At 55.0% G+C, this 14486-nt stretch overlaps 1 protein-coding gene across 8 annotated transcripts in view; it reads left to right on the forward strand.

Moving 5' to 3' along the window:
- Window positions 1-14486, forward strand: part of LOC139679499 (ankyrin repeat and fibronectin type-III domain-containing protein 1-like) — a 262772-nt gene that overhangs the window by 206100 nt on the left and 42186 nt on the right. For 3 of the 8 annotated variants that reach the window (XM_071571290.1, XM_071571294.1, XM_071571292.1), the window contains one exon: window positions 14206-14334. The exons of 3 other annotated variants lie outside the window; for them this stretch is intronic. In XM_071571290.1, the coding sequence (XP_071427391.1) occupies window positions 14206-14334 (129 nt within the window). Of the gene's footprint in view, window positions 1-7939; window positions 8240-14205; window positions 14335-14486 lie in introns of those variants that run through there. 2 more of the 8 variants (XM_071571295.1, XM_071571296.1) reach the window with 2 other exon arrangements.

A 14486-nucleotide genomic window follows, 5' to 3' on the forward strand; every position in this document is an offset into this window, starting at 1 on the left:
TGCTTTTGCTCGGTTTCTTTGAACTACAGCTCCCAGGATGCCTGAAGATATGCAGACATCCCGAAGACAGTGGTTTCCCATAAACTTTTGGGGTTTCATGCTTTGCAAGCAGGAATGTTTTTATTGCGTCGCAAATCCCTTCAAGTTCCTCAAAGCTCCGTGGAGCTTCCCCGGCGTGGGGCAGCCGCGGGGGCCGGGGCCGGCCAGGGACAGGCACGCCAAGGGCTTGTCTCTCCTGCATTTTTCCTCTTTTTGCAAGAGGGGATTTTGTAAATCGTGCCTTTTCAAGGGGAAGTTTGGACTGGGAGGAAGTTTGGATGAATCATGGTTTGCCTGTGGGGATGTTTCCCATTCTCCTGGTCCCCCATTATTGCAAATGAAGTGCCTTAGGCAGCGTGGGGAGGGATTTTCATTGAACTGGGAAGAACTGGGATGCAGGGAGGAGAAAAAACGCACATTCCTGCACCAGTGCAGTGACCAGCACTGGGTTTTAATTCCTGAGATGCTTACAAGTCCTAAGGGAAAACCAGAGAGGGACATTTTCGTTTATCATGGAGAGATGTGGCTGGAACTGCAACCTGGAGAGTCCCAACTTCCCAACCTCCAACCAGATCCACCCCTGTCCCTGCCATCAGGGGATGGGGAATGCTGTGCACAAGTCCCACAGGTGACCCCACATCTCTGCATCTTTCTGCTGCCCATCCTGGGACCAGGAGGTGCCTGGTATCAGGGTGAGGGCAGTGGTGTGTACCCAGCTGCCCCTAATAACCACTTATTCTCTGTAGGAGAGGAAATGCAGGGGACAGGGTAGGGCTGTGGTAACAGGGTGGCATTTCATGGCATTGTTTTTCTGTCCATAAAAATTCTTCAATGAATTTTTCCCGTTTGGTGCTGGTGAGCATAGTCAGACTTGTGGTATTTTGCCTGTCTCCTTTTGCCCCTTGGCTGCTTAAAAAAACCAACCCAGGATCCTCCATAGCTTGGGATTTAATAGGTATTTGTTCAGTAGGTGCTGCTTCACCAGTTTGAGGAGCTTTGTGAGCGAAACATGGAGGTACTTGTTGCTCTTGGGGGACCACCAGCACCCCCAACTACCCAGACCTTGTAGGATGAAGCAGAGGCATGGGTCAGGCTGTGTGTGTCACAGGATTATGGGGTGGTTGGGGTTGGCAGGGACCTCTGGGGATCATCTCACCCAACCTCTGCTAAAGTAGGGTCACCTACAGCAGGTTGCACTGGGTCAACTCCAGGTGTATATCTGAAAAAGGAGACTCCACAACCCCTCTGGGCAGGCTGTTCCAGTGCTCCATCACCCAATGGGACATGTCCTGGCCCTGCTCTGTGCCATCCCCAAGCTATCATAGAATCAGCTGGGTCGGAAGAGACCTCTGAGATCATCAACTCCAACACTTGAACCAACCCCACTTTGATTACTAGATCATGGCACTCAGTGCCACATCCAGTCTCATCTTAAACACCTCCAGCGATGGGGAATCCACCCCCTCCCTGGGCAGCCCATTCCAATGCCTGATCACTCTCTCTGTAAAGAACTGCTTTCTGATATCCAACCTAAACCTCCCCTGGCAGAGCTTTAAGCCTGTGCCCTCTTGTTCTATGAGACCAGCAGGATGCTGCTGGATCCCTCCTGGGCAGCTGTCCTGGTGCCTCTGGAGTGTGAGCTCAACCCTGTCGCCCTCCTTCCATGCTTCCCCCTCCCTCCAGTCCCCATGGGAGCACACCTGGGCACACGTGGCAACTCCTGTCACCTGCCCCGTGCAGGTGGGCAGGCGGTGGCAGGCGGTGTGGTCCTGGGAGGGGACGGGTGCCAGCCAGGAGGAGCAGCAGGGAGGCCCTGCGGCCGGCTGGCGTTAACCACATCACTGCTCTCATCTCCTGGAAGGGCCTGGCTGCCCAGCAGCCCAGAATAACAAGCTTTTCCATTCCTGCTCACAGTGTGGGACACGAGGCCATGGAAAACAGAGCCGGCTCCAGCGCCAGCGCCGCGCTCAGACTAAACAACGGCACAGCCGCCGGCATGGCTTGTCCCCCTGCAAAGGGGACAGGGCTGAAGTCACAGCTGTTTGGCCCTCTGCAAAGGGGGCAGGGCTGAAGTCACAGCTGCTTGTGCCCTCCAAAGGGGGACAGGGCTGAAGTCACAGCTGTTTGGCCCTCTGCAAAGGGGGCAGGGCTGAAGTCACAGCTGCTTGTGCCCTCCAAAGGGGGACAGGGCTGAAGTCACAGCTGTTTGTCCCCCTGCAAAGGGGACAGGGCTGAAGTCACAGATGTTTGTGCCCCCACAAAGGGGACAGGGCTGAAGTCACAGCTGTTTGGCCCTCTGCAAAGGGGGCAGGGCTGAAGTCACAGCTGCTTGTGCCCCCACAAATGGGCACAGGGCTGAAGTCACAGCTCCTTGTCCCCCCACAAATGGGCACAGGGATGAAGTCACAGCTGCTTGTGCCCCCCAAAGGGGGACAGGGCTGAAGTCACAGCTGTTTGTCCCTCTGCAAAGGGGACAGGGCTGAAGTCACAGCTGCTTGTGCCCCCACAAATGGGCACGGGGATGAAGTCACAGCTCCTGGCGTGGAAGGGGATGTCAGGGCAATGATGCCAGGATGGTGTGGTGGTGCCTCACCCTGTGTGGGCTCAGCCAGAGTGAACAGAGGAACATGAAGGACCCAAGAGGATTAAGCCCCTCCAGAGACCAACTCATCCATTCCTGCTGACTGCACTCAAGGATAGGGATTTGTGGGATTTTATCCTTTCCTTTTTTTTTGTCTTTATTTTCCCTGGTATCTTTTTAATTAGGATAAAAGCTGTAATCAGTAGTGGGAGAATTCTGAACACCAGCTCCTGGCCCCAGGCAGGATGGGAGCAAATCTGCACGTCCCTCTGCCTTGGCACAGGTACAATCAATCACACTCACACAGCCCAGTTGGAAGAGCCCAAGCTCTCCATCCTGCTGCTCAGGAAGGAGCAATAGATATCTTCATTAAAAACAATCACTGAGGGAAATTACAGAATTTTTCAAAATAAACAAAGAGATGGGGATTTTGCCCAAGGAAAGGAATTTTTGTCTTTTTTTGTTTTGTAGGTTTTATTTATTTGGTGTCTGAATATGGGTGGATTTTTTTTCTTTTAAAAGAGATTATGCTGATTTTGAGGGTGAAGTGTGTTGGTAGGACATGCCAGTCATGAAATGGTGCTTGTCAATAATCTGGTTTATGGTTAGAAGTCAGAAAAAGATCTCTGCTTACATAGAATTACAGTACAATAGAATGGTTTGGGTTGGAAGGGACCTTAAAGCCCATCCTGTTGCACCCCCTGCCATGGGCAGGGACACCTTCCACCAGGTTACTCCAAGCCCCATCCAACCTGGCCTTGGACACTTCCACGAATAGGACAGCCACAGCTTCTCTGCCCAACCTGTGCCAGGGCCTCCCCACCCTCACAGGGAGAAATTCTTTCCCAATATCCAATCTAACCCTGCCCTCTTGCAGTGGGAAGCCATTCTCATTTCTTCTGTCTCTCCAGGCCCCTGCCCAAAGTCTCTCCACAGCTCTCTTGGAGCCCCTTTAGGCACTGGAAGGGGCTCTCAGGTCTCCCAGACCCTTCTCCTCTCCAGGTGAGCCCCCCAGCTCTCCCAGCCTGGCTCCAGAGCAGAGGGGCTCCAGCCCTCGGAGCATCTCTGTGGCCTCCTCTGGACTCACTCCAGCAGCTCCACATCCTTCTGCTGTTGTTCCCCAGAGCTGGAGGCAGCTCTGCAGGTGGGGTCTCACCTGAGGTGGCAGAGGGGCAGAATCTCCCCTCCTCTGCTGCCCAGGCTGTGGGACCAGCCCAGCACAGGGGGGGTTCTGGGTGCCTGCACACACGGCCGGGGCACGTCCAGCCTCTCACCCACCAACAGGTCCTTCCCCTCTTTTCAGCTGTTTTACAGCACCAAATGGTGACAACAGGATCTTAAAGTGACAAGGTGGCAGGCCTGCAGATCCCAGCCTAAATATTGCTTAGAATCTGAAGAGAGAAAAATTCCAGATAATTTTACATTGTCTTTACATCTTCTTCCAAAATCCTGCAGCCCCTTTTGGGCCAGGTTCATATCAATGGGCTGTCATGTCCTGCTGCCTCCTTGGTTTGTACCCACTTGGGATGGGGTTCCCAACTGGAGGGTGTGTGCCCAGGGAGGGAAATGATCCTGATGCAGGTCCAGGCCCTGGAGTGGGACAGGGATATTAGAGGTGCATTGTGACTCACCAGACTGTGGCACATGTGCCCAGTATCTCTGTCACAGCACAGATGTTGGTCAGAGGGGGGACAGTTGTTATTGTCAAAATGCAAATGAATAAAATTATTGTTTTGACAGAGCATTTTTAGGGAAAGAAGAACATGCAAATTTACCTTTCATTCAGAGTGTGCATTAGTATTAAAATGCAACATTTGAAAGCCAAAACAAAGGAACATTTTAATTTGGGGCTCATCAGATGGTTCCTTCTGCTTGGATTAGCATCACATTCTTTGCATCAAATGCTCTAAGTTTGAAAAACCTCTGGGTTTCAAAGAAAACAAGAAAGAAGTTCTAAAAACACCATCCATTTCGAGGGATTCTTGGTGCTTTCATCTGCCTCTGCTGTCCTCAAGTGACTGGCCTGGTGCTGAACACTGGACAGACCAACAGGAATATGTTTTGTGGGATTCAAGTAAGATGCATGATTGGGTTCCTTACTGGATGCTGCTTTAATCTGGCTTCTAAATAGCTCAGAAAAGATTAGATTGGATATTAGGGAAAATTTCTTCACTGGAGCCATGGTCAGGCCCTGGCACAGCTGCCCAGGGCAGTGCTGGAGTCACCATTCCTGGAGGGATTTAAAAGTTGTGTAGAAGTAGCACTTGGATGGTTTAGTGGTGGCCTTGGCAGTGCTGGGGGAATGGTTGGGCTTGACGATCTTAGAGGGCTTTTCCAACCTTTATTCTGTGAAATGTCAGATTGAGGTTCTGCTCCAAGGTGTGGAGGACCTCAGAGCCCACCTGAAGGGTGAGGGCAGCGAGTGGGCACAGGGTCCCGGGCTGCCCCCAGATGACTGACAGAGACTGTGCTGAAGGGATGGGCTGTTCCTCTCCTTGGCCTTCCACATAAACACCCTCCAAATAAAACCTGCCTTTCCGTGGCACTCGGAAGCAGCTGTGCTGCTTATTTAAACACACCCTGAGGTATCTCCGTCCTTCTCCCCCTGCTTCCCTTCTCCCTCATCCTTGGGAGTGCCGGCTCGCCTTGTGTTGCAGACCAGAAATAGAGACTGGCCACTGACTTGCTAATTGTAATGCAGCCTGATAATGCCAGCTATAATTAGATCGAGGTATCCAAGTGCTGTTGCTGGCGGAAGTTTTTGTGACCCTGTTATCGTACTTTAAATAGAGGATCCCGTCTGCTCTGCCTGGCTCCTGGCTGCAGAGCCAGGTCCTGCAGAGTCCAGCTTGGTCCTTCTGAGGGCAGCCAGCCCAGCATCAGTCCTGGTGCCTGCTCAGCTTGTGAAGAGCCAGGCTTGGCAGAGCAGCACTCACTGGCAATCTTTGGGCACTGATTATGCCACTCAATATCCAGCAAATATCAGGGACCACTGAGAGTTTTGCTATTAGAAAAATCCCTTCCCCAAGTGCCCAGTGAGCTCAGCTGGTCTGGAGTGCTGGTCCAGTGGAGGGGCTGCCCTGGGTTGGGGTTATCAGGGTGCTGCAGCTCTGACCCGTCTCTCCTTTACTGCTTTAGGGGAATCAAAGAGACAACTCATGTGGAGCTGTGTTGTGGCATGGGCAGAAATGTTTCAGGGGCTCAGGACCAACTTGTTCAATGCTGCAGTACTCTGTCCCAGGGCTATCAGACATCTCTCCTTGGTTCACCTTGTCGAGACCTCTGTCCTCTTTCTTTACCCTCTCATGCAACTCCTGCCACTCTTTCCACACCTGCAGCATCTCCAGGGTCTCTCTCTCCAGCCTCTGGAAGCCTTAGTCTGCTGTCCCTTGAGCACCCTCCTTGTAAGGTCAAAATAGGCATCACCAGCTTGGCTGGGTTGCTCCAGACTGGCTGGTTTGGGTTGTGAAGCCGTGCCCTCAGCAAGTGGGTGAGCCAGTGCCCTGGTAGAGCTCATCCCCTCAGCTCTCCACAAGCCTTTGGCTCCTTCTCTGCAGCATCACCCAGCCCATCATGCAGCTCCTCAGCCCAGTGGGATAACTCATGGAAAAGTTTGGTTGGATGGATATGTCCAAATTCATCAATTGCTCCAACTGTGGCTGCCCACAGCTGCTCTGTTGGCACTGTCTGATCCGTCCTGAGCCTGTCAGGGAGGTAAATGAGGCCCTGTTGAGCACCAGCATGGCCAGAGGGGAGAGGTTTCTTGTCATAGCCCGCGGGCAGGCCTGGGGCTGAAACAGCATCAGAGCTCAGCAACTAATCCCAGCTGAGTCAGCCTGAGAAGTGGGACACCGAAGTCCCAAAGGAAACCCAGAGACTCAGAGAAGCTGTGAATAAGCCAATTCCCTGCCCTATGGGTGAGGAGCCAAACCTGCAGAGATGCTCTGCTGCCCTGCAGGCCCAGCCAAGCTTCTGTGCTGCTCCAGGGGGAAGGTACCTCACTGCTGTGTTCTGGCAGGACATCACTCAACACCCCATGTCATAGAATCACAGAACTCATGGAATGATTTGAGTTGGAAGGGACCTTAAAGGTCCTCTCATTCCACCACTATGCTATGGGCAGGGACACCTTCCACCAGCCCAGGTTACTCCAAGCCCCATCCAACTGGCCTTGGACACTTCCAGAGTTGGGGCAGCCACAGCTTCTCTGGGCAACCTGTGCCAGGACCTCACCAGCCTCATAGCCAAGAATTTTTTCCAAACATCTAATCTAAATCTTTTTTTAGTTTATAACCATTTTCCCTTGTCCTATCACTGCCTGACCAAGGAAAAAGTTGCTTTGCTTCTTTTTTAGCCCTGGGCAGCACCTGAGGAGGGGGGGATGAGCCCCTAGAGGTGCAGCAGCAAACAGGCGTGGGTGATCATTGGCAGAAGCCCTGGGTGGGTGACCCTGGCAGGCAGCAATGGCCACGTGCAGTCACAGTCTGTCCTCGAGCTAGGGGAACACATGGGGATGGCTTCAGGCAGGGTCCCCAGTGTTTTCCATCTCACCTGGAGTTCCAGTGTGCAGAATCCCTTTGGGTCTGGGAAGTCCCTGTGGGCATTGTCCTTTGCTGGTCACAAAAATAGTGGTGGAAAAGCTCAGTCTGTGGTTTGTGTGTCCCAGCCATGGACACTGGTCATGGATTTGGGAGACTGAGGAGGAGAAACATCCAGAGAGTGGAGTATGTGGCTGTCTGGAGCTCATCAAATTCTCTGCATGGACCATGAGTCCATGAGGATTGGAGACCAGTGGCCAAAACCATGTTTCTGAGTGGTGATGGCAGGATGGCCTGGCAGTGTGAGAGGTCTTGGGGCTTCCTCCTCCAAAGCTTACCTGGGGAGCCCAGAGATTTTGGTGGGGCTCAGGGCCGTTTTCAGCATCCCTACCTCTGCTTTCTCCCTTTCTCAATGGGAACAGGTAGTGAAGCAGGGCCATGCAGGGTGACAGGGGCTCGTTGTGTCCTCTGGGGATGCCACCAGGATTTGATGTCATGTTGTAACATCAAGAGTATCACAGCAAGTCCAACAGCAGCACATGTGAGGCATTGCTGCCTTCTGCCTGGTGGTCCCTCCTCAGCTGAGCCTGGTCCTTCTCACCTGAGCCTGACCCCCCTCTCCTGTGTTCCTGGCTCTCCTTCCCTGAGCCCTGTCCCCCTTGACTGAGCCAGGTGCCCCTGCCCGAGCCTGGTCCCCGTCTGAGCCCACACAGGCTCGTGGTTATGTAAAGCCGTGGCGAGCGCAACCAGGAGATTCTTCAGTGTCGGAATCTGAGTCACATGGGGCTGTTTTATTTCCCCCTCTGCTAATCTCGTTTCTATAGAAACAAGATTGGGAGAAAAAAAAAAGAAAAAAAAAGAGCCAAGCACAGAGCAAATGAGAAACCTGAGGTGATGGGCTAGGGAAGCGGAGGTGGCGGCTGAGGAGGTCGGACGATGGGTGGGAGCAGGGGACCCCAGCCGGGATGGGAGTCTGCGTAGAGGGGACAGGGACTGTCACGAAGAGCCACTCTTGGATAAGCTGCTGCTCCAGCAGTGGGTGATCACAGAGCCAGGAGCGAAGGGAGCAGCGGCTGTGCAGGTGAGTGAGCATCGCTCGCGCGGCTCCCGGGCATCTATCCCTGCAAGGCACTGCTGTGTGAGGCTCACCGGGGGTCCTGTCCCCATTGCTGCTCTGGAGAGACACTCCTGATGGAGCCATAGGCAGTGGGCAGCGTGCAGGTGCTGAGCAGGATCTGCCAGAGCAGTGTTCGTGGTCAGTGCTTGCCTGGAGGCTGTGACTGCATGGTCATGGCCATGAGTCTTCCCCTTCCAAACCCCTTCTCTCCCTGAAGACTGCTGCCTGCTTGGGAAGCACCTTTTCAGCTTTGATTATTTTTCCTCTATATTATTCCACCTGTACCTGTGCAAATAAAACTCTGACAGGAGCCCAGTGCCGTGGCTCCAGGGAGCAGGAGGTTGCGGGCCCCCAGCCCTGCTCCCCACAGGCACAGCCACCTTCCCAAGGCCGGCTGCAGCCGGGATGCTCGTGGGGATCAGCCCAGCTCCAAGCTGGCTGTGCAGTGGGTGCTCCCAAAGGAGGGAGGACCAGCTGAAACGCTGCTTGTTTGTCTGCTGCCAAGTGCCTGGGCTGGCCACAGCCACCCCACCGCTCATCCCAGGACTGTTGCCTGTGCTAGTGGAAGGGATTGAGATCCGCCTGCCCAGACCTGGGTTAGTTCAGAGCCACATACAGGCACGTGCTGGTTCCCGAGTCTCAGGCTAAGGAGTGCAACAAGTGGGAGCTGTTCCTGCCTGGATGTGCTGTCTCCATCACTGTGGGATGGCTGGCTGGTGCCCGTGTGGTGGGGAGGGCTTTGGCTGGGTGTGTTGGCAGAGCAGAGGTATTGGTAGAGCTGGTGCTTGGACTGGCACTCCGGTGACCTCTGTCATGCCTCACCCATGGCTTGGTGCAGCTGTGCCTGCCAGGACCACGGTCTCCCTGCAACTCTGGCCGTGGTAGGGCTGAGTCGTGCTGTGCCAGCGGTGGGTGAGGTGACACACTGGCACCCCAGGCAGCCGCGGGCACACACTCACTGTGCCGGCTGCAAACTGCTGAAAGGCTTTTAGCAGATCAGCCCACGATGTTCCTCCAGGGGCACCGCAGGGGAGGGAGGGATGCGGAGCCGGGGGGGGGACCAGGATTCTGCTTGTCATCACTTCCCAGTTGTGGCGTGGGGGATGTGGCAGTGAGGCATTGCGAACCCCCGGCCGGATTCATGCCTGTGCCCGGAGGGTGAAGCCGGAGGGATGAATCCAGCCCCTGTGTATTTCTGTGCTGAGCTTTGGGAAATGTCACTGCTCATCTGCCTGCCTGGCCAGTGAGGGGGTGGAGGGTGGCACTTGTCCTCATCCCAAAGGGCAGCTGAGGGAGTTCTCTGCTGGGGTGCTGTGCCCTGTGCCAGCTCAGTGAGCTGGCTGAGCCACAGACAGGACAGGGACAGGCTGCCAGCCCACTGTGTCCGTGCTCTGCCTTGTGTTCCCGCTACCTTGGTGAGCCAGGGGCTTTGGCAGTCATCCCTGCTGGGGTTGGACTCCCAGAAAATGTGTGGGGAGAAGGGCAGGGCACAGGCTGGTGTCACACAGCACATCAGGGCAGTGGGAGCTGTGCCCTGTGCTGTGCTGGACTCATCCCCCTGGCTGGGCTGGGGTCTCAGTGCTGCTCTGGGCATCCTTTGCTCATCCTGGGTGGACACCCTGGAGCCATCAGTGCACACCAGGCTGGGGACAGCACTGTCCCCATCTCCCTTCAGCAACAGCCTCTGCCTCTGGCTGCCCCTGCCTGCTCTGTGCCCGGTGCTGGGTACCGTGGTTGGTGCCAGGGTGGGCGGTTTGCCATGCCAGACTCTGCTACCCTGCCGTGTGCCCAAAGCAGTGGGTGTAGGGGGTACATATTACATGGGGGTTGTGCATCCCTGTGCTGCAGCAGTGGTCCTGCCTTCTGGGAATGCCAGCCCTATTCTGTCCAGAGCTTTGGATGGAAGGGCTCATGATGGGTATTTCTGCAAGAGACTTCAGCACCAATAATTATTTCTGGGGAAAAGATGCCGTGTTCTGACTTAAACGCTGACATGGGACTCTGAACATGTGTAATCTGGCTGACAGATGGCAAGTCATAGAGGTGTGATTTATGATACAGCACAGTAGCTGAACAACCTTCCCTGGTTGTCAGGAGACAATTCTCCACTGCGCTGCGGTTGATGTTCCAATTGATGGCTTTTCCCGCGTGTCCCCTCGGTGTGCAGGGACTGCCACAGAGCCTTGGCAGGTGCCAGCTGGGTCCACCCAGCCCTGACTGTGCTTCTGCAGCAATGCTGCTTTGCTGGAGGGCAGATGAGCCTGAGTCCTGCCCGGCTGGACCTGGAGCAGTGCTGTGCAGTGGCAGGGCTGGGGGAGCAGTGCTGGCCATGTCCCCATCCCTTGGCTGGGATGAAGCTGATATAAGATGGCAGTGGCTCCCTGGGGCTGGCTGTTCCCCAGACCAGCACTTGTGGTGCTGAGTGTGTGGTACTGATGGGGCAAGGCACAGAAACTTTGCCCATCAGTGAAGCACACAAGGGGATGGATGCTGCTGGCCATAGGGAGCCTGTCTCACCTGCATAGCCTCTTCATGCCTCAGTTTCCCTGCTTCTGCCTTAAAATCCCTAATGCTGATCTTTCTCAGGGGGCAGGGGCATCTACTGGTGTTTGGAAAGCACTTGGGAAGTAGAAGTGCAGTCCTGGCAGCATCCTTCATCCCATGTTAGAGGCTCAACACTGCAGAGCCCAGACCCAGGCACAATGTCCAGAGCTGTGGGAGCACCTTGACCCCGGGAGCATCCTGACCCTGGGAGCACCCTGATCCTGAGAGCACCCTAATCCTGGGCAATGGGAGTGGCCCCAGCAGAGGAGCTCAGGGGAGCTGACCCACCAGCAGGGCCTTGGTGGGGTGCGGGGAGAGGGGCATAGAAGCAGGCTGCAGTCACAGCAGAGCAGGTATGATTCATTCCCCCTTCTGCAGCACAGTTTATGTAAAGCAGCTCTGTATAAATAGCCAGATGATCTGTAATGTGCTCCTGGCTTCTAATTAGTGATGCTTCTGCTGAAGCTTTTGGGGCTGGCAGAGGTGAGAGGAGGCTGGTTCATGGCTGGATGAGTTCCTGACAGCTCTCAAGGGAGAGATGCCAGCATGTCAGAACCCTCACAGCCATGTCCTCTCACCAGGCTGTGAGCAGCTGGAGGTGATGGCTGACAGGCTGGAAGGTTGCTTTGGGGGGTCAAAGCAGCACCCCAAGATTGCTGGTCAGCTTCTGGCTCTTACATGACCTGACTTGTCTATCCTGTGTCAGGCAGATCTAGGCAACACCTGTCCTGGGCATCCATCACCTTTCTTCTTGTACCTTCCTCTTGATGCCATGGCTAGGGAGTCACAGCAAAGCCACACGTCCTTGAGTGCCCAGATGTCTTCTCCAGCCCCACCACCACACCCTGCCCCCAGGACTAACTCTCCTTCATCCCCAGCCCTGTTGCCCTGTTTTCCCCCACCAACTCTTCTTGGCAGATGCTGGTGGCACTATCCAACTTGAAGGATGCTGTGGCTTCTCCTTCCCTGCTCCTTCCCTGCTCCTTCCCTTGAGCAGGTGGGTAGATCCAGGTAAACCTCCTGAGTGTGTTACTGTCCCAGTGGTGGTTATTGCAAGAGGCATGGAGTGGCACCATAGAGGCACTTGTTTGTCACAGAGGCTTCTGCCTTCTTGCATCCATGCAGGGGGGTTGGAATTTCCCAGCCCCTCATCCCTGCTGGGGACCAATTTGGGAGGGGTGGCGATAATGGTGCAGGGAGTGTGGTGAGGATGGGGGCAAGCACAGCAAACAGGGAATTGTTCTCCAGGCTGTTCCTAAATCTCATGAGATCAACACCCCCAGCATCCCTTCAGCTGAGGCTGGAGCCCTCATCCCTGCAGGGTGGCAGGAACCTCTCCTGGGCAGCTGGGAAGTGGGCAGGAACAGTCAAATGCCACCAAAGAGGTGCTATAGCGACCCAGCAGTACCTGTTCCCACCACCCAAACCAATTCCTGGATCAGCCCTGCTCATCCTGGAGTCCACACCATGCCTGGGGCTGCTGCAGGACATTGGCTCAGTGCCCAGCCCTCACCCCACCATAAATGCAGATCTCATCCATTGCAGCTGAGCTCTGACACCAGATCAAAGCAGAGCGAGGTGCTGGGAGTGGTGTTGGTGCCAGACTCTGCTCTTTGGGCTCCCAGATCACTCCTGTTCACCGCCTCTTCCTCCGGCTGCGAGCAGGGCAAGGCTGGGGTTTGGGTTTCTTGTTGGGTTTCTTTTAAGGCAAACCTCATCCTTTACATCAAAGTAGGATTTCTTCTCAAGAATGTAAAGAATGACCCTGGAAGGTCTGAGCGGCTCTTTGCCGGCGGTGACTGGAGAGACAAGAGCCCTCTCCAGAAAGCTGTCTCCACCCCGTCCCCAGCAACAGCAAGTCATAAGCTGAAAAATAAATCAATAACCAGAGTTAATGAATTGAAGATGTCTGTGTTTAAAATGTATCAGGGAAAAAACTGTTAGCTGGCCAGGGCTGGCTTAATTATTGTGAGGAAAGGCAGGGAGCTCATTTCTCTGTTCTGAGAAATACCTTCTCTTTTCTTTCTGTTTTTTTGGTGGTATTTTCTTTGGGTGAAGCTGGTTAGGAGAGGGGAGAAGATAGATGCAGAGAGGATCAGGATGGGGGATGAGGGAAGCAGAGTGGTGCAGAGGGGAGCAGAGGGATGTAGAGGGGAGCAGAGGGGAGCAGAGGGGTACAGAGGGATGCAGAGGGGAGCAGAGGGATGTAGAGGGGAGCAGAGGGATGTAAAGGGGAGCAGAGGGATGTAGAGGGGAGCAGAGAGGTTCAGAGGGGAACAGAGGGATGCAGAGGGATGCAGATGGGAGCAGAGGGATGCCAAGGGGAGCAGAGGGGAGCAGAGGGATGTAGAGGGGAGCAGAGGGGTGCAGAGGGGTAGAGAGATGCAGAGGGGAGCAGAGGGATGTAAAGGGGAGCAGAGGGGTACAGAGAGATGCAGAGAGATGCAGAGGGGAGCAGAGGGGTACAGAGAGATGCAGAGGGATGCAGAGGGAAGCAGAGAGGTGCAGAGGGGAACAGAGGGGTGCAGAGGGATGCAGATGGGAGCAGAGGGATGCCAAGGGGAGCAGAGGGGAGCAGAGGGATGCAGAGGAGAGCAGAGGGTTGTAGAGAGGAGCAGAGTGGTGCAGGTCTCTGCAAAGCAAGTGCATCCTGAGCAAATTCCAGTGCCATCTCTCTGTGCCACTGGGCTTGGAGACAGTGCAGATGTGCCTTGGGAGAGCAGCTCTCCTCTGGAGAGGCTGGGGTGGAGAGAGGTGTGCAGCATGTTCCCAGAGCCTGCTGATGCTCTTTTCCCAGGTCCCATGGCCTGGGAGCAACACTGGAGGATCCTACAGGGTAGGAAGGGGTTTTGTCAGCACAGACAGGTCCTGCAGTTGAACCCATTTGTTCCCACACATTTCTGTTTCCTCATCAAACCCTCTCCTATGTGGGCTGATTTCCATGTCAGTCCTCCTCAGGGAACCTGTCCTGGTGTCTGGGAGCCCCAGCTGGGAGGCCACAGGGGTTCCAGGGTTTCAGGTGTGGCCATGGTTGAGGTCTGCTTTGATTCTTTCCACCAGTGTGTCCCTGGCTGTTTCTACCGCATTGGCCATCACCAGTTGGAGTTTGAACAGGAATGCATAGCCTGAGGAGGTGATTTGACTGCAGAGGGGGCAGCACCTGGCACTTTCAGCCTGCCAGGCTGCACCTTCAGTTTGGCAAACATGACCTGTGCTGGTCCTGACCTCCTCAAGGAATACGAAACCTGCTCCTCTGCTTCCCACCTCCACCTCCCTCCAGGAGCCCCCTCCTTTCAGTGCTGGGCATCTCCTGGCATTGTCTCAGGGATGTGCCACTGGGAGCTGGGCGCTCAGTGCCATTAATGCCTTTCCTCTCCCCTCCCCAGGTCGGAGAGCAGCCTCGCTAGGTTTGCCCACCGCTTGTCGGTGAAGCAGAAGCAGGAGAAGAGAAGGAAAGCTGAGTATGCCTCGGCCGAGCTGTCCGCATTCCGGCCCAGGTCTCTGAGCATTGAATGGTAAGAGCTGCAGGACAGGGCTGGGGGAAGGAGCTTCTGTCTCTCCAGTCCCCATTCTGTCCCCTTTCCCCACTGCTACCACTCTCTGTCCCTGTCAAAGCTGTTTCCCATGGGACAACACACCTTCAAACCCATCCACCTGCTGCAGAGGC

The sequence above is a fragment of the Pithys albifrons genome, chromosome 16, assembly GCF_047495875.1.
Source record: "Pithys albifrons albifrons isolate INPA30051 chromosome 16, PitAlb_v1, whole genome shotgun sequence".
In the NCBI taxonomy this organism is placed as follows: domain Eukaryota; kingdom Metazoa; phylum Chordata; class Aves; order Passeriformes; family Thamnophilidae; genus Pithys; species Pithys albifrons.